General features: G+C 37.0%; 1 protein-coding gene across 15 annotated transcripts in view; it reads right to left on the minus strand.

The window, feature by feature from the left end:
- Window positions 1–20,956, minus strand: part of VPS8 (VPS8 subunit of CORVET complex) — a 299,937-nt gene that overhangs the window by 229,079 nt on the left and 49,902 nt on the right. For all 15 annotated transcript variants that reach the window (XR_009601662.1, XR_009601661.1, XM_060419760.1 and 12 more), the window contains 6 exons: window positions 19,500–19,670; window positions 10,264–10,338; window positions 9,028–9,063; window positions 8,050–8,140; window positions 7,581–7,627; window positions 5,878–5,967 (listed from right to left, as the gene is read on the minus strand). Coding sequence is in view for 13 of the 15 variants with exons in the window: in XM_060419760.1 (XP_060275743.1) it covers window positions 5,878–5,967; window positions 7,581–7,627; window positions 8,050–8,140; window positions 9,028–9,063; window positions 10,264–10,338; window positions 19,500–19,670 (510 nt within the window). In the remaining 2 variants the exon portion in view is untranslated. The remainder of the gene's footprint in view (window positions 1–5,877; window positions 5,968–7,580; window positions 7,628–8,049; window positions 8,141–9,027; window positions 9,064–10,263; window positions 10,339–19,499; window positions 19,671–20,956) is intronic.

Consider the following 20,956-nt stretch of genomic DNA (forward strand, 5'->3'; position numbering starts at 1 on the left):
CTTTGTTTTTAGGAGCTTCCCTGGCAGCTCAGACAGTAAAGAATCTGCCTATAATGTAGGAGACCCAGGTTCAATCCCTGGGTCGGGAAGATTCCCTGGAGAAGGAAATGGCAATCTACTCCAGTATTCTTGCCTGGAAATCCCATGGAGAGAGGAGCCTGGTGGGCTACAGTCCACAGGGTCACAAAAAGTCAGACACAACTGAGCAACTAACACTTTCACGCTTTGTTTTGGGGATAAGAAAGACAGCCTGAAGAAAAGGCAAGGTTCAAGATGTATGAGACAAGAGAACACTTTAATTCTCTTTGATCTTACTAGCTATTATACAAATAAATTATAACTATAGGTTCGAACCTTTCTTAGACAAATAAAAGCCAAAGCCTGTCAAAAACATCATGAGATCCAAAAGCTATCTTCTGTAGTTAAGATGGGGCAAATATTGATTGATCTTTGGAGAAAAGCAAAAATACTGAATGGTATTATATATTCTGATTCTAAGGAAAAGGTGAGGCTCCTCCTCAAAGGTAAAGATTAAAACTGAGACAGCAGGCATGAGTGCCACCTGCTGGTAAAATGTAAATGCTCAGTTTGTTTCTTTTTTTGGCCATGCCACAGGGCATGTGGAATCTTTGTTCCCCAACCAGGGATCAAACCTGCACCACCTGCATTGGAAGTGTAGAGTCTTAACCAATGGACCACCAAGGAAGTCCCAATGCTCAGCATTCTGACTGAGATAGAATCTAGTCTTAGGAATTTCAACTAATTGGATTACTGGTTACCTGTTTCCAATGAGTTTCTTGATAATGATAATGAAGTCTCAGATCTTCCCACCCAGCAAAACAAAGTCTTTTATAGACACTCCTGTTTCAATGTTATTCTCTCAAATCATCCCACTTTGCCTTCTGAAACATGTACATTACCTTATGTAAAATAGATGACCAGTGCAAGTTCTATGCATGCAGCAGGGAACCCAAAGCTGGTGCTCTGGGCCAACCCAGAGGGGTGGGGTGGGGAGGGGGATTGGAGAGGGGCTCAGGATGGGGGACACACGTGCACCTGTGGCCGATTCATGGTGATGTGTGGCAAAAACCACCACAATACTGTCATAATCCTCCAATTAAAATAAATTAATTAATCAAAAAAATCTCCTAGTTAGCTGGTCATCATTCTTTTACTTCAACATTTGACAGTAGGAGGTACACAGTCCAAGACTTATTACATAATCGTTAGATCATTTAAAACTGAACTAGACCTTCTCCTGATTTCTACCCACTTATGGGCTTCCCTGATAGCTCAGTTGGTAAAGAATCTGCCTGCAATGCAGGAGACCTGGGTTGAGAAGATCCCCTGGAGAAGGAAAAGGCTACCCACTCCAGTATTCTGGCCTAGAGAATTCCATGGACTGTATAGTCCGTGGGGTCACAAAGAGTCTGACACAACCGAACGACTTTCACTTTCACATTCTAGCCTTGCCTCTGCTGCAGTACAATAAATCTCCCTATGATAGTCCTTCACCATCTGAAAGCAGCCACGTCTGTACTTACTTTCTCCCCAGATTAAACAACTCGGTATTTTTTAACTGTTGTTTTTAAAACCTCCCAGCAGCCCAGTTGTTGGATAAAAACTGGTCTGTCAACAGTCCATAAACTACCTTATTTAGACTTTTATTTTCAACACATAGCCCAGTGGCTATCTGGGTCTTAATACACAATTGACTCATACTAAGTTTATGGTCAACTAAAATCCTGTCCAGCTAGATTTTCCCAACCCAGGATGCATTCAATTTAATTATTTGAATCTAGTGCTAGTCTTGATGTCTATCTTTGCTAAATTTCACCTCATAACAATTTTGATTGCACTCTGTCAAGAGCATTTTGGACCCTGATTCTTGGTTCTATCCAAATTCGACAAGCCACTCAATAAATCTTCATCCAAATCAATGATAAAAACTTGGATATGAAAGAGCCCTAGAAAGTAATTAATACTAGGCCTGCAAGAATACTCTTTGGAGTAGGGATGTTCATCATCTATAAATCTACTATTTACTAATCCATCTCAGCAATGAGGGTAATGGAAAACTAAGGCAAATGCTTTAACAAAATCAAGATGTTATGTAATAAGCATTGCATGAATGTAGTGTCCTCAAATTCCTTTCAAAAGTGCAGTTTTTATGAGTTCAGCAAGGTTGTTCTTAAGTGAACTCAAGGAAAATGTTCACAAACCACAGTGGGGTTACAGCGGATAGTGCCTACATCTACTTTTCTTCTACAAGATTACACGGTAAGAGTTAACCTATTTTACTATTTTATGATTAAATATTTACAATTTAACACTTAAAACAGCAGATTTGTGGCCATTTGTGCATGAATTTTACTCATCCTAATGGGCTAAAGATCACCTTTTTCAAAAGTATATCCTCCTGAGTGAAATAAGCTATGTCTTCTCTGCTTAGGCATCCATGCTTAAGCAAGTGTGCCTTATTTGAAAACTGATCCAAAGTTACTTACAAATTATTTAGATAGCTCTGACTGTTCAAATAGGACTATGGGTTATAATTCCACTGGGTCTTGAGATCTGAACAATCATAATGTAACTATATGAAACATATGCTGGGCTTCAGCCTGTTTCTTTAATATATTTATCTGGACTTTTCCATTTTAAAAGACCACTCTCTGTGCTCATGAAAAGGGAAGCAAAACCGGAAGTGTTGCTCCAGGGTAGAGTGTAGCATTCCAGATGTGGACTCTGAAGTCCCAGTACTGGATTCTAACCCCAGCTCTATTGTTCACTAGCTGTGTGATCTGCAACAGGTGATATAACCTCTCTGTGCCTCGGTCTCACTCATAAATGTGAATAATGACAAAACCTACCTCACAGAGTTACAGGAATTAAATAAGTTAACATGTGTAAATGGTTTGTAACAGTGTCTGCCATACAGTAAGCACTGAATACTTTAGATGTTTGTTATAATTATCATTCCTGATCGTCTACTAATATCACCCCTTCTCACACATCCTGTCCCTGAACTTGCTCTGAAAACAACAATACAGTACAATGGTTACTTAAGAGCTGGGTTTTGAAGTCAGAATATCCTGGACTGGAGTTCTGACCCCAAACTTTATCAGCATTATCATCTTCAGAAGTCACTTAACCCCTCTCAGCCTAAACTTCCTCTTCTATAAAATGAGGATAAAAACAGGATCTACTTCATGGAGTTGTTGCAGGAATTAAACAAAAATGAATGCCACACCCTTCACGTAGTACTTGGCATGTAATATATGTATTAGGTTAATCTTTGTCAAAACCCCTCTGTGTCCTTTAGTATCTTGTTAGGTACAATCTGGACCATACGAGTCTCTTTTCTGATAGTCATATAGATTCTTCATGCTTTTGACAAGTATCTTTGGTTATCCACCTCTCTCCAACTTTGGTAGATGTTTTGTGTTTTATAGACATACTTCTCTCAACATTCTTCCCCATGTCTTTTCTCTTTGGATTGTTTGTGGTTATTGTGTCAAAATTTAAGAATTTCCTGTTCTTCGATCTTATGGTTGCCGGGGGGAAGGATGGGGAGAAAGGACAGGGAGTTTGGGATAGGCATGTACACACTGCTATATTTAAAATGAATAATCAACAAGCACCTGTTGTATAGTGCACGGAACTCTGCTCAATGTTATCTGGCAGACTCGATGAGAGGAGAGTATGGGGGAGAATGGATACATGTGTATGTATGGCTGAGTACCTTTGCTGTTCACCTGAAACTGTCACAACACTGTTAACTGGCTATACCCCAATACAAAATAAAAAGTTTAAAAAAAAAAAGTCCTGTTCTTTGTGAATCTTTTAGTATTTAGGGGTATGTTAGTATTTTGGCCTATAACCATGAGACCGTGCCCATTTTTTTTTTCCTGAAATATCTGCTTTCTAAAATACAGGATTCGCAATGTTATTTTTCCTCATGAGATGTTATTATAATCTTTAAAATAAAGAGATAATTTTTCTATCAATAGTTTATCTCTTCTACTTCCCCAATCATTGGTAAAAAGTAAATTCAGAATAATGATTCCCACCACTGTTTTGTTTATCGCCTATGAGGCTAAGTGATTAATAAATCAAAATTTTATTAGATACTCTTTTAGCAGAATTAAACTTTTGACAAATATCTAGATGGTTAATTACTACCATAATTTGTTTCTCAGTAAAATTTTAAAATCTGTTTTAGAAACCATCATCTACAGTCCCTGTCATGCCGAGATTCCTTAATATTTCTCTGTCAGAACATCACTTTTGTTTCCTTTTTCCTTTTACAGCTCTCTACCAGGTTCTTCCCCAACAAAGTGGTTTCTACCTTATGTGTATATTCACACGCACGCCATGTGTACACACGCACACACACATATCCTCCTCATTAACCCCTCTAAGCATTCCCTATTGGATGTTTCTTTTCACCAAAGTACACCTTCCAACAACCAGAGTTCTTACATGAGTACCATCCTACCACTTTTTTTTTTTTCTATCACTTCTTGATAACAGATATTCTCTTGTTAAAATACTGAGTTTTCTTTTCTCTATATACTGCAGTGATATACAAAATCATTTATATAGCAGGTACTATTCCTAAATAGTTCTGTCCCCAAATGCTTTCTTTCTGCCATATGTTTTCCTCCTAGCTTATCTATTTCTATAACCTTATATAAGCTCCTTTCTCTTCTTCACTTCAAATTTAATGAGGCTCTAGCCACAAGGTAATAAACGTTACTTTGCTAGAAGCCCAATACGATGGCATTCAATAGTACAGTCAGGAAACCAAATCCTGCTCTGATACCCTCCAACTGTTTACTGCCATATCTACTCTTGCCTTCCAAAGTTAAGAGCATCAAATGGAAATATAAAAAGATATGAGCTGTGTCTGCTCCTCCAACTCCAAAACCCTGTATTATTTCTAAACGTGTCCACTAATGTGCACAAGAAAAGTTATTTTGACTAGACTATTAACTTCAAGATAACAAGAAGCACACATCTTTTGCACACTATCATCCAGTGCCTAGAACATATTAGACCAGAGGTTGCACACTTTGACCCATGGGCCAAGTCCTGTCCACAGCCGGTTTTTGAATGGCTCCCAGCTACGAATGGTTTTTACACTTTTAAAGGGTTGTTTAAAAACAAGTTAAAAAAAAAATCACATGGACGAACATGTGACAGGGACCATATGTACCCCACAAAGCTTAAATTTTACCATCTGGCCCTTTTTAGAAAATGTTTGCTGACTGCTGTACCAGACCCTCAAATATTTGTTAAAAGAGTGAAGAAGAAACAGATTCCCAACAAATATACTTTGAGATGATTGCAAATGGTAAATACTCTTATAATAAACACTGTGCAGATCTTTAAATCATTCCTTGACTTCTATTTTCACTGAGTTTCAAGAGAAACTAAAGGTTTTATTAGTGTATTTAAGAGATCATAATTTTTTTGCAATGTACCTATTCTTGAATCACAGGTGCTCCTAAGAGCGCTAAATTTAAACCTTGGTGGTCCACTTGTCCAACAAGTCAACAAAAGTGTTAGTCATCAGCAAGGTGTAAGGTGTCAATTCACAGGTATGTACCGTCATACACACATCCGTTCCTTCCATGAAGCACCAAGTACCTAAGCACTGACACCCCACAACATTTACTCATCTGTTCCCACGTGTCTGTACACCTGTTACTTCAAAATTTAATAACTGAGAATGTTCCATAAACCCTGTAATAAAGCTCTGAATACTGAAAAATGTTTAAGCAAAACATGAAAGTTCCATTCTCAAATAATATCAAAGACCAGTTCTAGACCTGTTCATAGTAATGTCTATTAGAAGCACTTGCAAATGTGTACCTGAAAATGTTGCTCCATCACTTGGATTTTTCCCTGGTCTGGGCACTTTTTTAGAGCTCGGTCTGCATAATGCAATAGGATTTCTACCATCTGTAAGGAAAATGGTAATTAAAATATGTCTCTAAAGCTTTTTAATACTTAATATATGTCATCTTAATATATATGATCTTAAATAATACAGAATCAGGCTTGGTTATTTTATGAAAAAAATACAATTTAAAATTTTAGTGGCTTTATTTCCCCATTTTTTAACCCCAGCCTAATTTCTTTCAGGCTCAGTGTTAGTAACAATTTGCTAATCTTTCCTAATAAATACCTCCAGGTTCCAGATGCCATTAGTGTGAAATAAAAATGAAATAAAATGTTGATGTTTACCTCTTCAGTTATCCTCTGCATAGATCTTTCCCTAAAGAACACATACAGGCAATTCTTTCTACCAGAAACTAAGAGAATCATTTACAAGTCTTGGGAATGACCAGTTTCTATATATGTTTTCTAAATGTTTATACTAATTTGGAATCTAATTTTTACCAATGCATTTGCACAATAAAAAGGGGGACAAATGACAACAGTATATGAATTCAGGCAAGCCTAGACTAGGAAAAAAAAGCTAGTATTAAATATTAACATTAGCCACATTAATGCTAATTAACAGCTTAAAGCTCAACATTCAGAAAACTAATATCATGGCATCTGGTCCCATCACTTCATGGGAAATAGACATGGAAACAGTGGCAGACTTTATTTTGGGGGGTCCAAAATCACTGCAGATGGTGACTGCAGCCATGAAATTAAAATACAATTACTCCTTGGAAGAAAAGTCATGACCAACCTAGATAGCATATTCAAAAGCAGAGACATTACTTTGCCAACAAAGGTCCATCTGGTCAAGGCTATGGTTTTTCCTGTGGTCATGTATGGATGTGAGAGTCAGACTATAAAGAAAGCAGAGCACCGAAGAATTGATGCTTTTGAACTGTGGTGCTGGAGAAGACTCTTGAGAGTCCCTTGGACTGCAAGGAGATCCAACCAGTCCATCCTAGGGGAAATCAGTCCTGGGTGTTCATTGGAAGGACTGATGTTAAAGCTGAAACTCTAATACTTTGGCCACCTGATGCGAAGAGCTGACTCATTTGAAAAGACCCTGATGCTGGGAAAGACTGAGGGCAGGAGAAGGGGACAAGAGAAGATGAGATGGTTGGATGGCATCACCAATTCAATGGACATGAGTTTGGGTAAACTCCGGGAGTTGGTGATGGACACAGCGTGCTATGGTTCATGGGGTTACAAAGAGTTGGACATGACTGAGAGACTGAAGTGAACAATAATAAACATCAGCCATCTTTGCTACCTCAGGCAATACCAATACTTGCACATATAGTATTTCTAATTATTACTTATCAGTTTATAATAAATGTCAGCATCCTATGGGCTACAATTAAGTTCAGAAACAATCCAGATCCCTGGGTTTTCTTCCTCCTCCTGTCTGCTGTCTTCTGGCTATTTCGCTATTTATAATCTTCATTAAAGAGTGAGCAAGGGAAAAAAGAAAAGGCGATAAGAAGGAATTTACAAAAGCATTCACAGTAACACCAAGGAATTATCATCTGATTTGCTTTTTTATACACTCTCTCCTTGACTGTAGTCATTTACCTAATCACGTCCAAGATGTAACCCAGTAAAGACCCTATTAAAATACTCACCCGATCTGCAACAATAGCCTTTCGCTTACTGGCATCCCCTGATAATCCTGCAGAGAAGCAAAACCCAGCATTAAATCCGAAGTTAATCCACCTCTTCAGGAGTGAAACTGCTCTGGTCTTCTATTGATAACCTATGCTAACAATAGATACAACAAATCTAGGTAGCAAAATGTTGCGTAATATGCCATAACAGGACCACCTCCCATCGACTGGACCAGATAGCATGTCAGTGTACTTTCCTTTTGTTCTAACAGTTTAATTTTCCTTATGAAATGAATTTTAAACGTGACATTTAAAATTCTATATCCTGTATTTGTCATTAACCTTTTTTCCTGAAAATCTTCTTATAACATCTTGCTTATAAAGCACTTGAACACTAAATAAAAAGTGTTCTGTGAATGATTAATATTATTCATTTTCTCTGCTCCAGAAAAGCAGTACCTACTACACCAGTGTTCTGTTGACTTACCTACTACTGCTTTTGCTTTTCCTTCATGGAAAGACCATGCCAGAGCCAAAGCTTCTGTAAGACAGTCTTGTTTCAAGAGGTGATCCACTCTCTAAAATGAATAAATGAGAGAAACCACACCCCTTTGTCTGACCAATCACCAGTAAAAATTCCTATTCTACCTAGTGTCTTTACAGAAGTTGTTGCTTATTAGCTAAAATTATAATAACCATGTGACTATCTTATTTCCAAGGAAAACAATTTCATAAAGTACTGGATAGTACAGTGACTGTATAAGTTGGTATAAGGCGCTACAGCCTAAACCTGAAAAGAGGAAACAGCTAGAATGTTGCTAGAGCAGAAACAGCTAGTTGCCACGATATCCATTCAATCCCTCCTCCTTCATAACAAATTCCAAGTTTGTTTGAGATAGCAATAAACCTTTAGACAGCTAAAGGACATTTCTAAGACTCTCCTGTGGTCACTTGGGGCCATGTGACTAACTTCTGGCCAATGATAAGAGGAAGTGTTATTTGGACATTTCTGGACTGTGACCTTAAAAGGTCAGGGCCAGACTTCTCTTCTGTTTCCTCCTTCCTGGAATGTGGACTTAACAGCTGGAGCTCCAGCAGTTATACTGGAACATAAAATGACCTTGAGACTAGAATCCATACACAAGAATGGTGAAATCTTTTTTTTTGAAATAGGGTAGTATGACAAAGACCATGGAGCTGCCATATTAGCCACAGACTGTGTACCTCCAAGACAGCTGTTACATGAGAGAACGATCTTTTATACGACTGGTATTTTGAATTTTCTATATACACAGCCAAACCTTATCGTGAGTTAGTTTTATCAAATCAAGTATATGATAGAATGGCTTTGATATACGCTTCTGAAATTAAAAAGCACAAATCCAAATAATCTTTTCCTAAAACAAAAAATGCTAAGATGTGTGCAATTCAATAGCGCTAATATATAAAATTACTCTGGACTCACCTCCCTCCAGCTCCTCAGCATCATCACATAAACAGACTAGAAAATGAGAAGGAAATTAGACTTATCATCTCCAAGAGACTTATTTGAGAGACACATTTGTCTCAGTTCTCCATCTCATTTTACATCTCTTTAAGTAAAAATATGTCATATTACACTTAAAAGTAAAGGGTCGTTCAAGAGCCCATATTAAAAAGTAAAACAAGGACTTCCCTGGCAGTCCAGTGGTTAACACTCCATGCTTCTACTGCAGGCAGGTTTGCTCCCTAGTTGGGGAACTAAGAACCTACATGCCATGTGGCGTGGACAATAAAAAATAAGAGTGCACCAAACATTTAAAGGTGAGTAAGTCTATAGTCCAAGGAGTTCATTCCATGGACAAAGAAGAAGGAAAATCCAATCTCCCAACATACTAAGTTTTTCCATGCTGAGTTTAAAAAAACAAGGAACAAACTGATAGACAAAAAGCTTTAAAAAACAAAAACAAATTGATAAACAAAAAGTTCAAAAAAAACGGGGACAAATTGATATACAAAAAGTTCCTATTCTAAGTCAAATATCTCAGTGCATTTGATTAATAATATATCCTAAGCTGATCTAGGGCTTCCCAGGTGGTACAGTGATAAAGAATCTGCCTGCCAAATGCAGGAGACACGGGTTCAGTTCCTGGGTTGAGAAGATCCCCTAGAGGAGGGAATGGCAACCCCACTCCAGTATTCTTGCCTGGGAAATCCCACGGACATAGAAGCCTGGCGGGCTACAGTCTATGGGGTCACAAAGAGTTGGACACAATCGAGCGAGTGAGCACAAGCTGATCTAAGCTAAAGCACATCTTAATTACATGACAAATACATATGATAAAGTTATCTTTCTGGTCATGAAAACATAAATGCGAAGGAAGATTGAGAAAGTATACCTCTGAATAAAGAAAATAAGCATCCTATTGTTAACCAGAACCTAAGCAAAGGTAAAAATATAGTATGTCTAAAAGTAGAGGAAATTAATTAGTTGTACAGTACAGAGAACTATATTCAATATCTTCTAATAACCTATAATAAAATTAAGGGGCAATCTTTTAAAAAATTAATTAAACATCATGATCATCTAACCCTTCAAAGTTTTCAATTACTGCTGATCAGTATTCACTCTGTAATGTACTGCTCTCTTTACCAGCAACCTCCTTCAGCCCCAACTCTCCTGACACAAACAAACGCCAAGTCACAAAGTGGAAGCACTTACTTTTGTTCCCAAATAAAAGATCTGACCACCATAGCTACTTATGGATTGATAGCAAGCCTTCTCTCCAACCAAAGCCTGGAAAAAAAAAATTTTAAGGTAAAAAACTATATGCATTAGAAATTTCAAATTTTCAAGAATGTGGATTACAGAGACAATATAGTTTCATCCTGTGAGTGAGTGGGGAAAAAATGTCGGCCCAGTGCTACTCTGGCTGTGGAAGTGGCAGAAAAGACAAAGCGCAAAAAGTAGCTCTCTGCTCATATATGGTCTTTTTATCTTTCAGAGTAATGCAAAAAAGGGAGGAACATGTCAACTTCTAAATCTGAAGAAAAACCATTGCAACCTGCCCACTACTGGATGACAAGTAATCACTGCTTCTGGCAAAGAATAGGGCTAATTGAAATGATACCTCCAAGTTCTTTGAAATAAATATCAACAAAACACACAAAAGCAAACAGGAAGGTAAAGCAGCACAGTATATGAAAGTCAGCACAACCCAGCAAATAGAAACAAGACTTCCTGCCTGATAAATCTGGGTTGCAAATTTCAAAGTTCTGACACTGTTTTTTCATCTTTGAAACCCATGCAGTTTCTGAGAGGCTTAAATACAGTAGCATTTATAAATCTTTCAAAATATATGTGGTCAAGAACTGGTAACTAGTCATTTTTCTTATGAAATTATAAAAATATATACAAAGGTAGACAGAATAAAATAATGAACCCAATGTATCCAGTAACTAGCTTCATTAATTATAAGCTCAATCTTGTTTCATCTATAATTCCCACTGACTCCTCTATAACACGGTAATAATTCTGAAATGAATCTCAGATTTTGGACACCTCATTTACAAAAATTCAGTATATGCATAATAAATCCTTTTTAACATAACCACACAATTGCCTTGACAGATTTTTAAAAATTAACAATCATTCCTCAATATCAAGTATCTGATCAGTGTTTGGATTTCAAATTGCCTCATAAATGTCAAACGTTACTGAGATTTTTCTTCTTTGTTTCTACATTTCATTTGTTTAAGTCAAGACTCAAATACGGGCCACACACTGAAGCAGGCTGATACATCTCTTAAGAGTCAGTGTGCCTCCATCTCTCACAGTCCTTTGCTTTCCATGAAGTTTATTTGTTGAAGACACTGGAACACTTATTCACTGGAGTTTCCTACTATCTGAATTTTGCTAACGGCATCCCAGTGGAATCTTAACATGTTCCTCTGCTTCTGTATTTCCTCTGGAAGATCAGAATCAGGGTTTTGCACTTTTTCTTCAGTCTGGGTTTCTGGCAGTACCACTTTAAATTTAAGTACAATGTTAGTGGTAGGATTTTTGTAGATGTTCTTTTTAATCAAGCCAAAGAAGCTCCCTTCTATTCCTAGTTTGCTAAGAATTTTATCAGAAACGGATACTGAATTTTGTGAAATGCTTTTTCTACGTCTTTTGAGATGGTATTACGACCTTTCTTTTACGATAAACTAATATAGTGAATAACATTGACTTTTGAATGTTAAACCAGCCAGGCGTGACTTGGATAAATACCATTTGATAATGATTCTGCTTTTCATACATTGCTGACTTCTATTTACTACTATTTCACAGATTTTTGCTTCTATGCTCATGAGGTCATTGGCCTGTATTATACTTTATTGCAATGTCTTCAGTTTTATTATCAGAGGTAAGCTGATATCATAAAAAGAATTATGTGCTCCCTTTTCCTCTATTTTTAAAAAGATTTTTATGTAAAATTGGTATTTTTTCCTTAATTATGATAGACTTTACTAGTGAAGCTATCTATGCTTGGATTTTCTTTGTAGGAAATCAAACTAACATATAACCCCTTCGATTTTCATTTCTTCTTGGTCAGCTTTAGTAATCTGTACCTTTCAAAGAATTTTTCCACTTCATCTAAAATTGTTTAATTTTTAGGCACAAAGTTATTTATATTATCTTTTTAATATTTTCAGACTACACAGTGATTGTATCTCTCTCATTCCTGATATTAGTAACTGCACCTTTTTTCTGAATTACTCTCACTAGTGTTTTATCAATTTTATTTATCTTTTAAAAAAACAAGCTTTATTTTCTTTGATTTTCTCTACTGTTTGTCCACTTCTTACTTAACTGATTTGTGTTCACTTTTGTTATTTCTTCCTTTAATATATTTCCAATTTATTTGTTCTTCTCTGTTTAAGATAAAAACTTAAAAGAAACTTAAATAAAAATCTCAAATTTGAGATTTTTTTAAGATATTTAAAGCTATAGTGAAAGTAAAAGTCAGTCAGTCATGTCCAATTCTTGGTGACCCCATGGACTATACAGTCCATGGACTTCTCCAGGTCAGAATACTGAGTGGGTAGCCATTCCCTTCTCCAGGGGATCTTCCCAACCCAGGTATCGAACCCAGGTCTCCCTATTTCAGGCAGATTCTTTACCAGCTGAGCCACCAGGGAAGCCCAAGAATACTGGAATGGGTAGCCTATTCCTTCTCTAGGGGATCTTCCTGACCCAGGAATCAAACTGGGTTCTCCTACATTGCAGGTGGATTCTTTACCAGCTGAGCTACCAGGGAAGCCCATTTAAAGCTATAAATTACCCTCAAATTGACTTATAGACCCCAGATTTTTGTTACTTTACAATGTTGTGTTAGTTCAAGCGTACAGCAAAGTGATCCAGTTATTTTACATATATACATTCTTTTGCAGATTCTTTTCCCTTATAGATTATAAAATATTGAATACAGTTCCCTGTGCTATACAGTAGGTCCTTGTTGGTTATCTATTTTAGACATAGTAGTGTGCATACGTTAATCCCAAATTCCTAATTATCCCTCCCCACTCTCTCATTTGGTAACCATGGTTGTTTTTTCTATGTCTATGAGCCTGTTTCTGTTTTTGTAAATAAGTTTATTTGCATCTTTTTTTAAAATTCCACATATGAGTGATATCATATGATATTTGTCTTTCTCTGGTTTACTTTAGTATGATAATCTCTAGGTACATTTGTATTGCTGTATCTGGCATTCTTATAGCTGAGTAATATTCCACTGTGTGTCTCTGTGTGTATATATATATATACACCACATCTTCTTTATCCATTCATCTATCGATGAACATTTAGGTTGCTTCCATGTATACACAACACGTCGTGGCTATCTATCGTAAATAGTGCGATGAACGTTAGACTGCACGTATCTTTTTGCATGATATTTTTTTCTGGATATATGTCCAGCAGTGGGATTGATGGATCATATGGTAACTCTATTTTTACTATTCTAAGGAATCTCCATACTGTTCTCCATAGTGACTGGACCAATGTACATTTCCACCAACAGTGCAGGAGGGTTCCTTTTCCTCTGACTCTCTCCAGCACCGATTATTTGTCAGTGCTTTGATGCTAGCCATTCTGACTGGTGTGAGGTGATACCTTGTGTTGTTTCAATTTGCATTTCTCTAGTAAGGAGCAATCTTTCATGTACCTATGAGCCACCTGCATGTCTTCTTTGGAGAGATGTCTTTTTAGATCTTCTGCTTTGTTTTGTGTGAAAATGCTGAGCTGCATGAGCTGTCTGAGGCCACAGATTTTCATATGCTGCATTTTCACTTTCATTTAGTTCAAAATATATTATAACTTCCTTTGAGATTTCTTCTTTGACTTATGGGTTATTAATAAAGGTGTTACTTAATTTCCAAATATTTAAGTTTCCTCCAGATTTACCCAGATGATTCAATAATTTACTGTTGTTTGCTTTATGGCCTGGCATATAGTTTATTGGATGCTCCATTTGCACTTGAGAAAGTTTGTAATTTGCTTTTGCTGGGTGGAATACTCTATAAATATCAGTTACATCAAGCTGGTCAATAATTCTTTTTAAGTCTTCTATATACCCTTGATGGTTTTCTGTCTGCTTATTCTATTAATTACTAATAAAGGAGTTTTGAATTGTCCAAACTCTAATTGTGGACTTGTCTGTTTCTCTTTTTAAATTTGTTATCGTCTCATATTTTGAAGGTTTGTTATTGGGTGCTTAAGCCTTTAAGATTATTATGTCTTCTTGATGAACTAATCTTCTTATCAATTTGAAATTTCTCTTTATCTCTGGCAACATTCCTTACTCAGAAATCTACTTAATCTGATATTAAAATAGCCATTTTAATTATTAGTATTTGCACAATATGTCTTTTTCTTTCCTCTTACTTTTAACTTATCTATGACTTTGTATTTAATGAGAGCTTTTTGTAGACAGCATAGAGTTGGTCCTGCTTTTTTTAAATCCAGTATGACAATCCCTGCCTTTCAACTGAAATGTTTAGACATCTTCCATTTCTTATAATTATTGATATAGTTGGATTTAGATTATCTTCTTGTTTTCCACCTGTACTACCTCTTCTTTTTTAATGCTTCATTGAATTTAATATTTTTTAACATCCATTTTTTTTTGCTACTATTGACTTATAAAGGGATACTTTTTCAGTGACTACTCTAGTGTTTATAATATGCAACTTTAACTAATCTCAGTCTACATTTATAATATACAATTTGATGTATAATGTTAAGAACTTTAGAGTAATATACTTCCTTCTCCCCACTCCCTGCTATGTACTATTTCTGTCATCCTATTACTTCTACATATCATTAAGTATATACCACAAAATATCATTACTTTTGTTTTAAATAGTCAACTTCTTTTGTTAAATGACAATATTAAGATAATTTACATACCATAAAATTCACTCATTAAGTATACAATAACATTTTGGTAAATGTACAGTTGTTCAACCATTGCCAAAATCCAATTTCAGAATATTTCCATCACTCCACAAAGATAACTTTTACCCACTTCCAGTCAATTCTCATTCCCACTCTTAGTCCTAGTTCTATTAATCTACATCTGTCTCTATAAATTTACCTTTTCTGGACATTTCATATGAATAGACTCAAACAATACATGGTCTTTCCATATGGCTTCTTTCACTTAACACAGTATTTCAGAGGCTCATCCATGCTGCAGCACGTGTGAATAGTTCATTTCTTAAACTGAAGAATAGCACCCTACCACATAGACATGCCACATTTTGCTTATCCATTTATCAGCTGGTGGACATTTTTTCTGTTTTGACACTTTGGCTATTATGAATACTACTGCTATGAACATCTGTGTACAAGTGTTTTTGTGGAGATATGGCTTCATTCCTCTTGAGTAGCTAGCTAGGAATAGAACTGCTCTATCACATGGAATCTTCAATATTTTAAGTAACTGCCAAAATGTTTTCTATAGTGGCTGTACTATGTCCAACAAGCAAAATATGAGTGTTCCAATTTTTATGCATTGTAGTCAACAGTTGTTATTGTCTCTTTGATTACAGCTATCGAGGGAGGCATGAAGTGGTATCTCATTGTGATTTTGATTTGCATTTCCATAATGATTAATGATGCTGAATATCCTGTCATCTGCTTTTTGGCCATTTGGTATATCTGTCTGGAGACTACTGCAGATTATGGCAGATGAGAAATCTGCTCTTACACTTACTGCTGATCCTCTGCACTTAATGTGTCTTCCTCCTCTGCCTGCTCTAATATTTCCTCTTTCCAATTCATTTGAATCAATCTGTTCATTTTACTTGTGTTTGGGTTCACTGAGCTTCTTGAAATTCTGTGTTTATTGTTTTGGAAAGTTTCTGACCATTATTTCTTCTAATTATTTCTCTCCTCTCCTTCAGCGATTTCTACCACACATTAGGCTACTTCTCGCTACCTCACTGGTCACTAACATTTTTTTTTTAATTTTTTTCTGTTTCATTTTGGATAGATTATATCATTCTATTTTCAAGTTCACTAGTCTCTTGAAAATTACTGTTTTTGTTTTTTTTCCTTTATTTTTCTTTTTTTCCCAGACAGGAGAGCAAATCCAGTCCCTACTATTCCATCATGGCTGAAAGCACAAGTTCAAAGTCTATCAATGTTTTTAATCATCACTCTTGAGACTGCCACCACTGCCACTGCTGCCGCAGTTGCTAGGAGTCAGGGAGAGCTGATCTGGGGGCTTCCCTGTTAAGACAGAAAAGAATCTGCTCTCAATGTGGGAGACCCAGGTTTGATTCCTGGGTCAGGAAGATCCCCTGGAGAAGGATATGGCTACCCACTCCAGTATTCTTGCCAGGGAAATTCCAGACAGAGGAGTCTGGTGGGCTACAGTCCATGAGGTCACAAAGAGTCAGACATGACCAAGTGACTGACACTTTTACACTTCCAGACAAAAGAAAACATCTAAGTGTGGGATAATAATTATTCTTAACCTAGTGAATTCTATTGAATCACCATTTCTTCTTCTGGATTTGCCTAGTTTCTAAATTCTGAAAATACTGGAAGACTCTTTCACATATATTTATGCTCTGAAGTTCTAATATCTCAGGGAGATTTGAGCAAGATACTATGTGTTCAGTTCAGTCCGACTCTTTGTGACCCCATGAACTGCAGCACGCCAGCCCTCCCTGTCCATCACCAACTCCCAGAGCTCACCCAAACTCATGTCCATCGAGTCGGTGATGCTATCCAGACATCTCATCCTCTGTCGTCCCCTTCTCCTCCTGCCCCCAATCCCTCCCAGCATCAGAGTCTTTTCCAATGAGTCAACGCTTCGCATGAGGTGGCCAAAGAATTGGAGTTTCAGCTACAACATCAGTCCTTCCAAAGAACACCCACGACTGGTCTCCTTTAGGATGGACTGGTTGGATCTCCTTGCAGTCCAAGGGACTCTCAAGAGTCTTCTCCAACACCACAGTTCAAAAGCATCAATTCTTCGGTGCTCAGCTTTCTTCAGAGTCCAACTCTCACATCCATACATGACCACAGGAAAAACCATAGCCTTGACTAGCCGGACCTTTGTGGCAAAGTAATGTCTCTGCTTTTGAGTATGCTATCTAGGTTGGTCATAACTTTTCTTCCAAGGAGTAAGCGTCTTTTAATTTCATGGCTGCAGTCACCATCTGCAGTGATTTTGGAGGCCCCAAAAATAAAGTCTTACACTGTTTACACTGTTTCCCCATCCACTTCCCATGAAGTGACAGGACCAGATGCCATGATCTTTGTTTTCTGAATGTTGAGCTTTAAGCCAACTTTTTCACTCTCCTCTTTCACTTTCATCAAGAGGCTTTTTAGTTCTTCTTCACTTTCTGCCATAAGGGTGGTGTCATCTGCATATCTGAGGTTATTGATATTTCTCCCAGCAATCTTGATTCCAGCTTGTGTTTCTTCCAGTCCAGCATTTCTCATGATGTACTCTGCATAGAAGTTAAATAAGCAGGGTGACAATATACAGCCTTGATGTACTCGTTTTCCTATTTGGAACCAGTCTGTTGTTCCATGTCCAGTTCTAACTGTTGCTTCCTGACCTGCATATAGATTTCTCAAGAGGCAGGTCAGGTGGTCTGTATTCCCATCTCTTGAAGAATTTTCCACAGTTTCTTGTGATCCACACAGTCAAAGGCTTTGGCATAGTCAATCAAGCAGAAATAGATGTTTTTCTGGAACTCTCCTGCTTTTTCCATGATCCAGCAGATGTTGGCAATTTGATCTCTGGTTCCTCTGCCTTTTCTAAAACGAGCTTGAATATCTGGAAGTTCACAGTTCACGTATTGCTGAAGCCTGGCTTGGAGAATTTTGAGCATTACTTTACTAGCATGTGAGATGAGTGCAATTGTGCAGTAGTTTGAGCATTCTTTGGCATTGCCTTTCTTTGGGATTGGAATGAAAACTGACTGTTTTCCAAATTTGCTGGCATACTGAGTGCAGCACTTTCACAGCATCATCTTTTAGGATTTGAAATAGCTCAACTGGAATTCCATCACTTCCACTAGCTTTGTTCATAGTGATGCTTTAGACACTCATAAATAAGACCTTCATTACTATTTTTTTCCAGGAAATTATACAGAGAAGCTCCACAAGAGTCTAAATTTCCTGCTTAAAGATTACTGACTTAGCAAACATGAGATCACAATTTCAAGTAATTTAACTGTAAACTACCTATGTAAATGGGCTTCCCTGGTGGCACTAGTGGTTAAGAGTGAAGTGAATGTTGCTCCATCCTGTCCAACTCTTTGTGACCCCCATGGACTATACAATCCATGAAATTCTCTTGGCCAGAATACTAGAGTGGGTAGCCTTTTCCTTCTTCAGGGGATCTTCCCAACCCAGGAATCGAACCCAGGTCTTCTGCATTGCAGATGGATTATCAGCTGAGCCACAGGGGAAGCCCAAGAATACTGGAGTGGGTAATCTATCCCATCTCCAGTGGATCTTCCCTATCCAGGAATCGAACTGGACCCCCCTGCCAATGCAGGAGACATAAGAGATGTGGGTTGGGAAGATCCCCTGTAGGAGGGCATGGCAACCCACTTCAGTATTCTTGCCTGGACAATCCCAGGGACAGAAGAGGCTGGTGGGCTGCAATCCATAGGGTCGCAAAAACTTGGCACACACACCTGTGTAAATAGCTAAATGCCACTGTCATTGCTTAAAATATAGTAAAATTAATATTGGAGAAGGAAATGGCAACTCACTCCAGTGTTCTTGCCTAGAGAATCCCAGGGACGGAGGAGCCTGATGGGCTGCTGTCTATGGGGTCGCACAGAGTCAGACACGACTGAAGCGACTTAGCAGCAGCAGCAGCAGCAATACTAAAATAACTTTTAGGTCTTCCTTCTCTGCAGACTCCTACATTTCATCTATCTCCTATTCCTAAAGAATTTTTCTCTCAAAGCTCTCTCTGCCTTTCAATGACCACAGTCTTCATACCTGTTCAAGTCTTTAGCAATTATCCATATACTTCCAAAGCCTCACAAGCTACCTGTCTCTGTAGTCTTTATTATTTTTTTTTTTTTGTAGTCTTTAATTCCTTAAATCTATCAGGCTTGTTGTCACCACATAAAACTTTCTAAAATATCTTGCTTTTACAGTTTCTTTCTTATGAACTTTAAATTTCACTTCATTATTTTTAGTATAAAAGTTAAAATTTCTTTGGTATTAGTTACATTTCTGAATAGCAGATAACAGGAATTATTGTTTTAATTCACATTCTTGAATACTTACAAATAAATTCACATCCACTTCAACCTAGTTAGTGGTTTTCAAAGAAACATCAAGACATAAAAACTCCTCAGAATTCTTAAAATAAAACAACAAAATATCAAGTTTATCAAAACAATGCTAAAATAACAGATTATCCTTACCAGCGCCTGGCTCACGTTTCCTCCAGTGGCTAGTGATTTGAAATGGCTGCTATTATAGACCAACTGAACTTCTGAGATCTCCACTGTTTCCAGCTCCTCCTGAGTTTGCCGATCAATCACATGCAACTTCTCTACACTGTCCAAGAGCACGACTGTGCGTGAGTTTATCCACTGTAATTCAAGCACACAGAAACACAAAAGTGAGGCCCGTCCCACATCATCACCCAGGAGGAGAAGAAAGCTCGGCCACTCAGTGGAATGGCACTGAGGACCTTAACCATTTAATCAATCAGGTGATGATAACACAATCACAGCAAGAACTACTCAGTACCAGCCCAAAGAACAGCAGGTGCACAGCACAGTATTGAGCTCTGATGGTATTAAAGTGATTCATAATGTAAAAGAAGGCTAACTGAGAGCCCTAATAGATATTATGGGATAAACTGTTTATCAAATTTTTTTTAAAGCTAGTACATTGACACAATAACTTAAAAGTGACTAACTTTGTATTTCTGCTATTTTTGACATTAATCAAACAAAATGGCAATGAAACCTCATAAACCTAGCTGGTCAAAAAATGATCATTAGCATTTAAATATTACATATTTTAAAATAGAAACTATTTTTAAAATATATATTTCCTTCACCTACAAATTATGGCAGAGTTCTTTGCTCTATTTCTCTATATAGTCTGAATATTTGTTAATGAGTACTATTACAATTTTAAAAGTAATAATGTTAAAATCTGCTAAAGGATGTCATTTTGATTAAATTTCTTGGGTTACATATAAAATTTATTTTCAAAATTTTTTTTGAAAATTCTCAATTCCTCCTCAAGAAATAAATGAAGTCTTAAAATCTGTACAATTAGAATTCCAAATTAGCCAGAACAAAGTATTTCCCCTGCACTTTCTCTGATACTAGTTTTGGTTTATTTATATGATCTCTTTCCATGCTCAGAAATTATCTGCATAATCAAATAACAATCAAAACCAATCAAGTTAAGAATGGATCGATTTTTCTCTTTTAACTATGCTACACGTGTATATACTTTATCACTGCAGTGGTTGCTGTAAGGGAAAGGTTTGGTTTTTCAAAAAAACATTGTCTCTCAGAAAACAGAGTTTGACACTCCAACCATTTACAAAGAACTTTTGTAATGTGCTCTCTTGATTACTTTGAGAAACAAAGTACCATTCAGAAAAGACACATTATTTAGCCTTGTACAAACTTTAGTGCTAGCTTTTACAGGCTTTCAAAGGTCACCTGGTTAAGAGAAAGAATGAGCAAGAATGTTAGCATGTTTAGCAATTATTCTTGGGATTAGACTCTCACTATTTTAATTGTTGACACATTGTAAACAAGCCTTTTAAAGGTCACTTACAAAGCAATGCGGTTAGGGGTCATATCATGAATATGTCACAGGACAAATGAAAAACACCCACTGTCCTACTATT

Source organism: Ovis aries, chromosome 1 (genome assembly GCF_016772045.2).
Source record: "Ovis aries strain OAR_USU_Benz2616 breed Rambouillet chromosome 1, ARS-UI_Ramb_v3.0, whole genome shotgun sequence".
Classification (NCBI taxonomy): domain Eukaryota; kingdom Metazoa; phylum Chordata; class Mammalia; order Artiodactyla; family Bovidae; genus Ovis; species Ovis aries.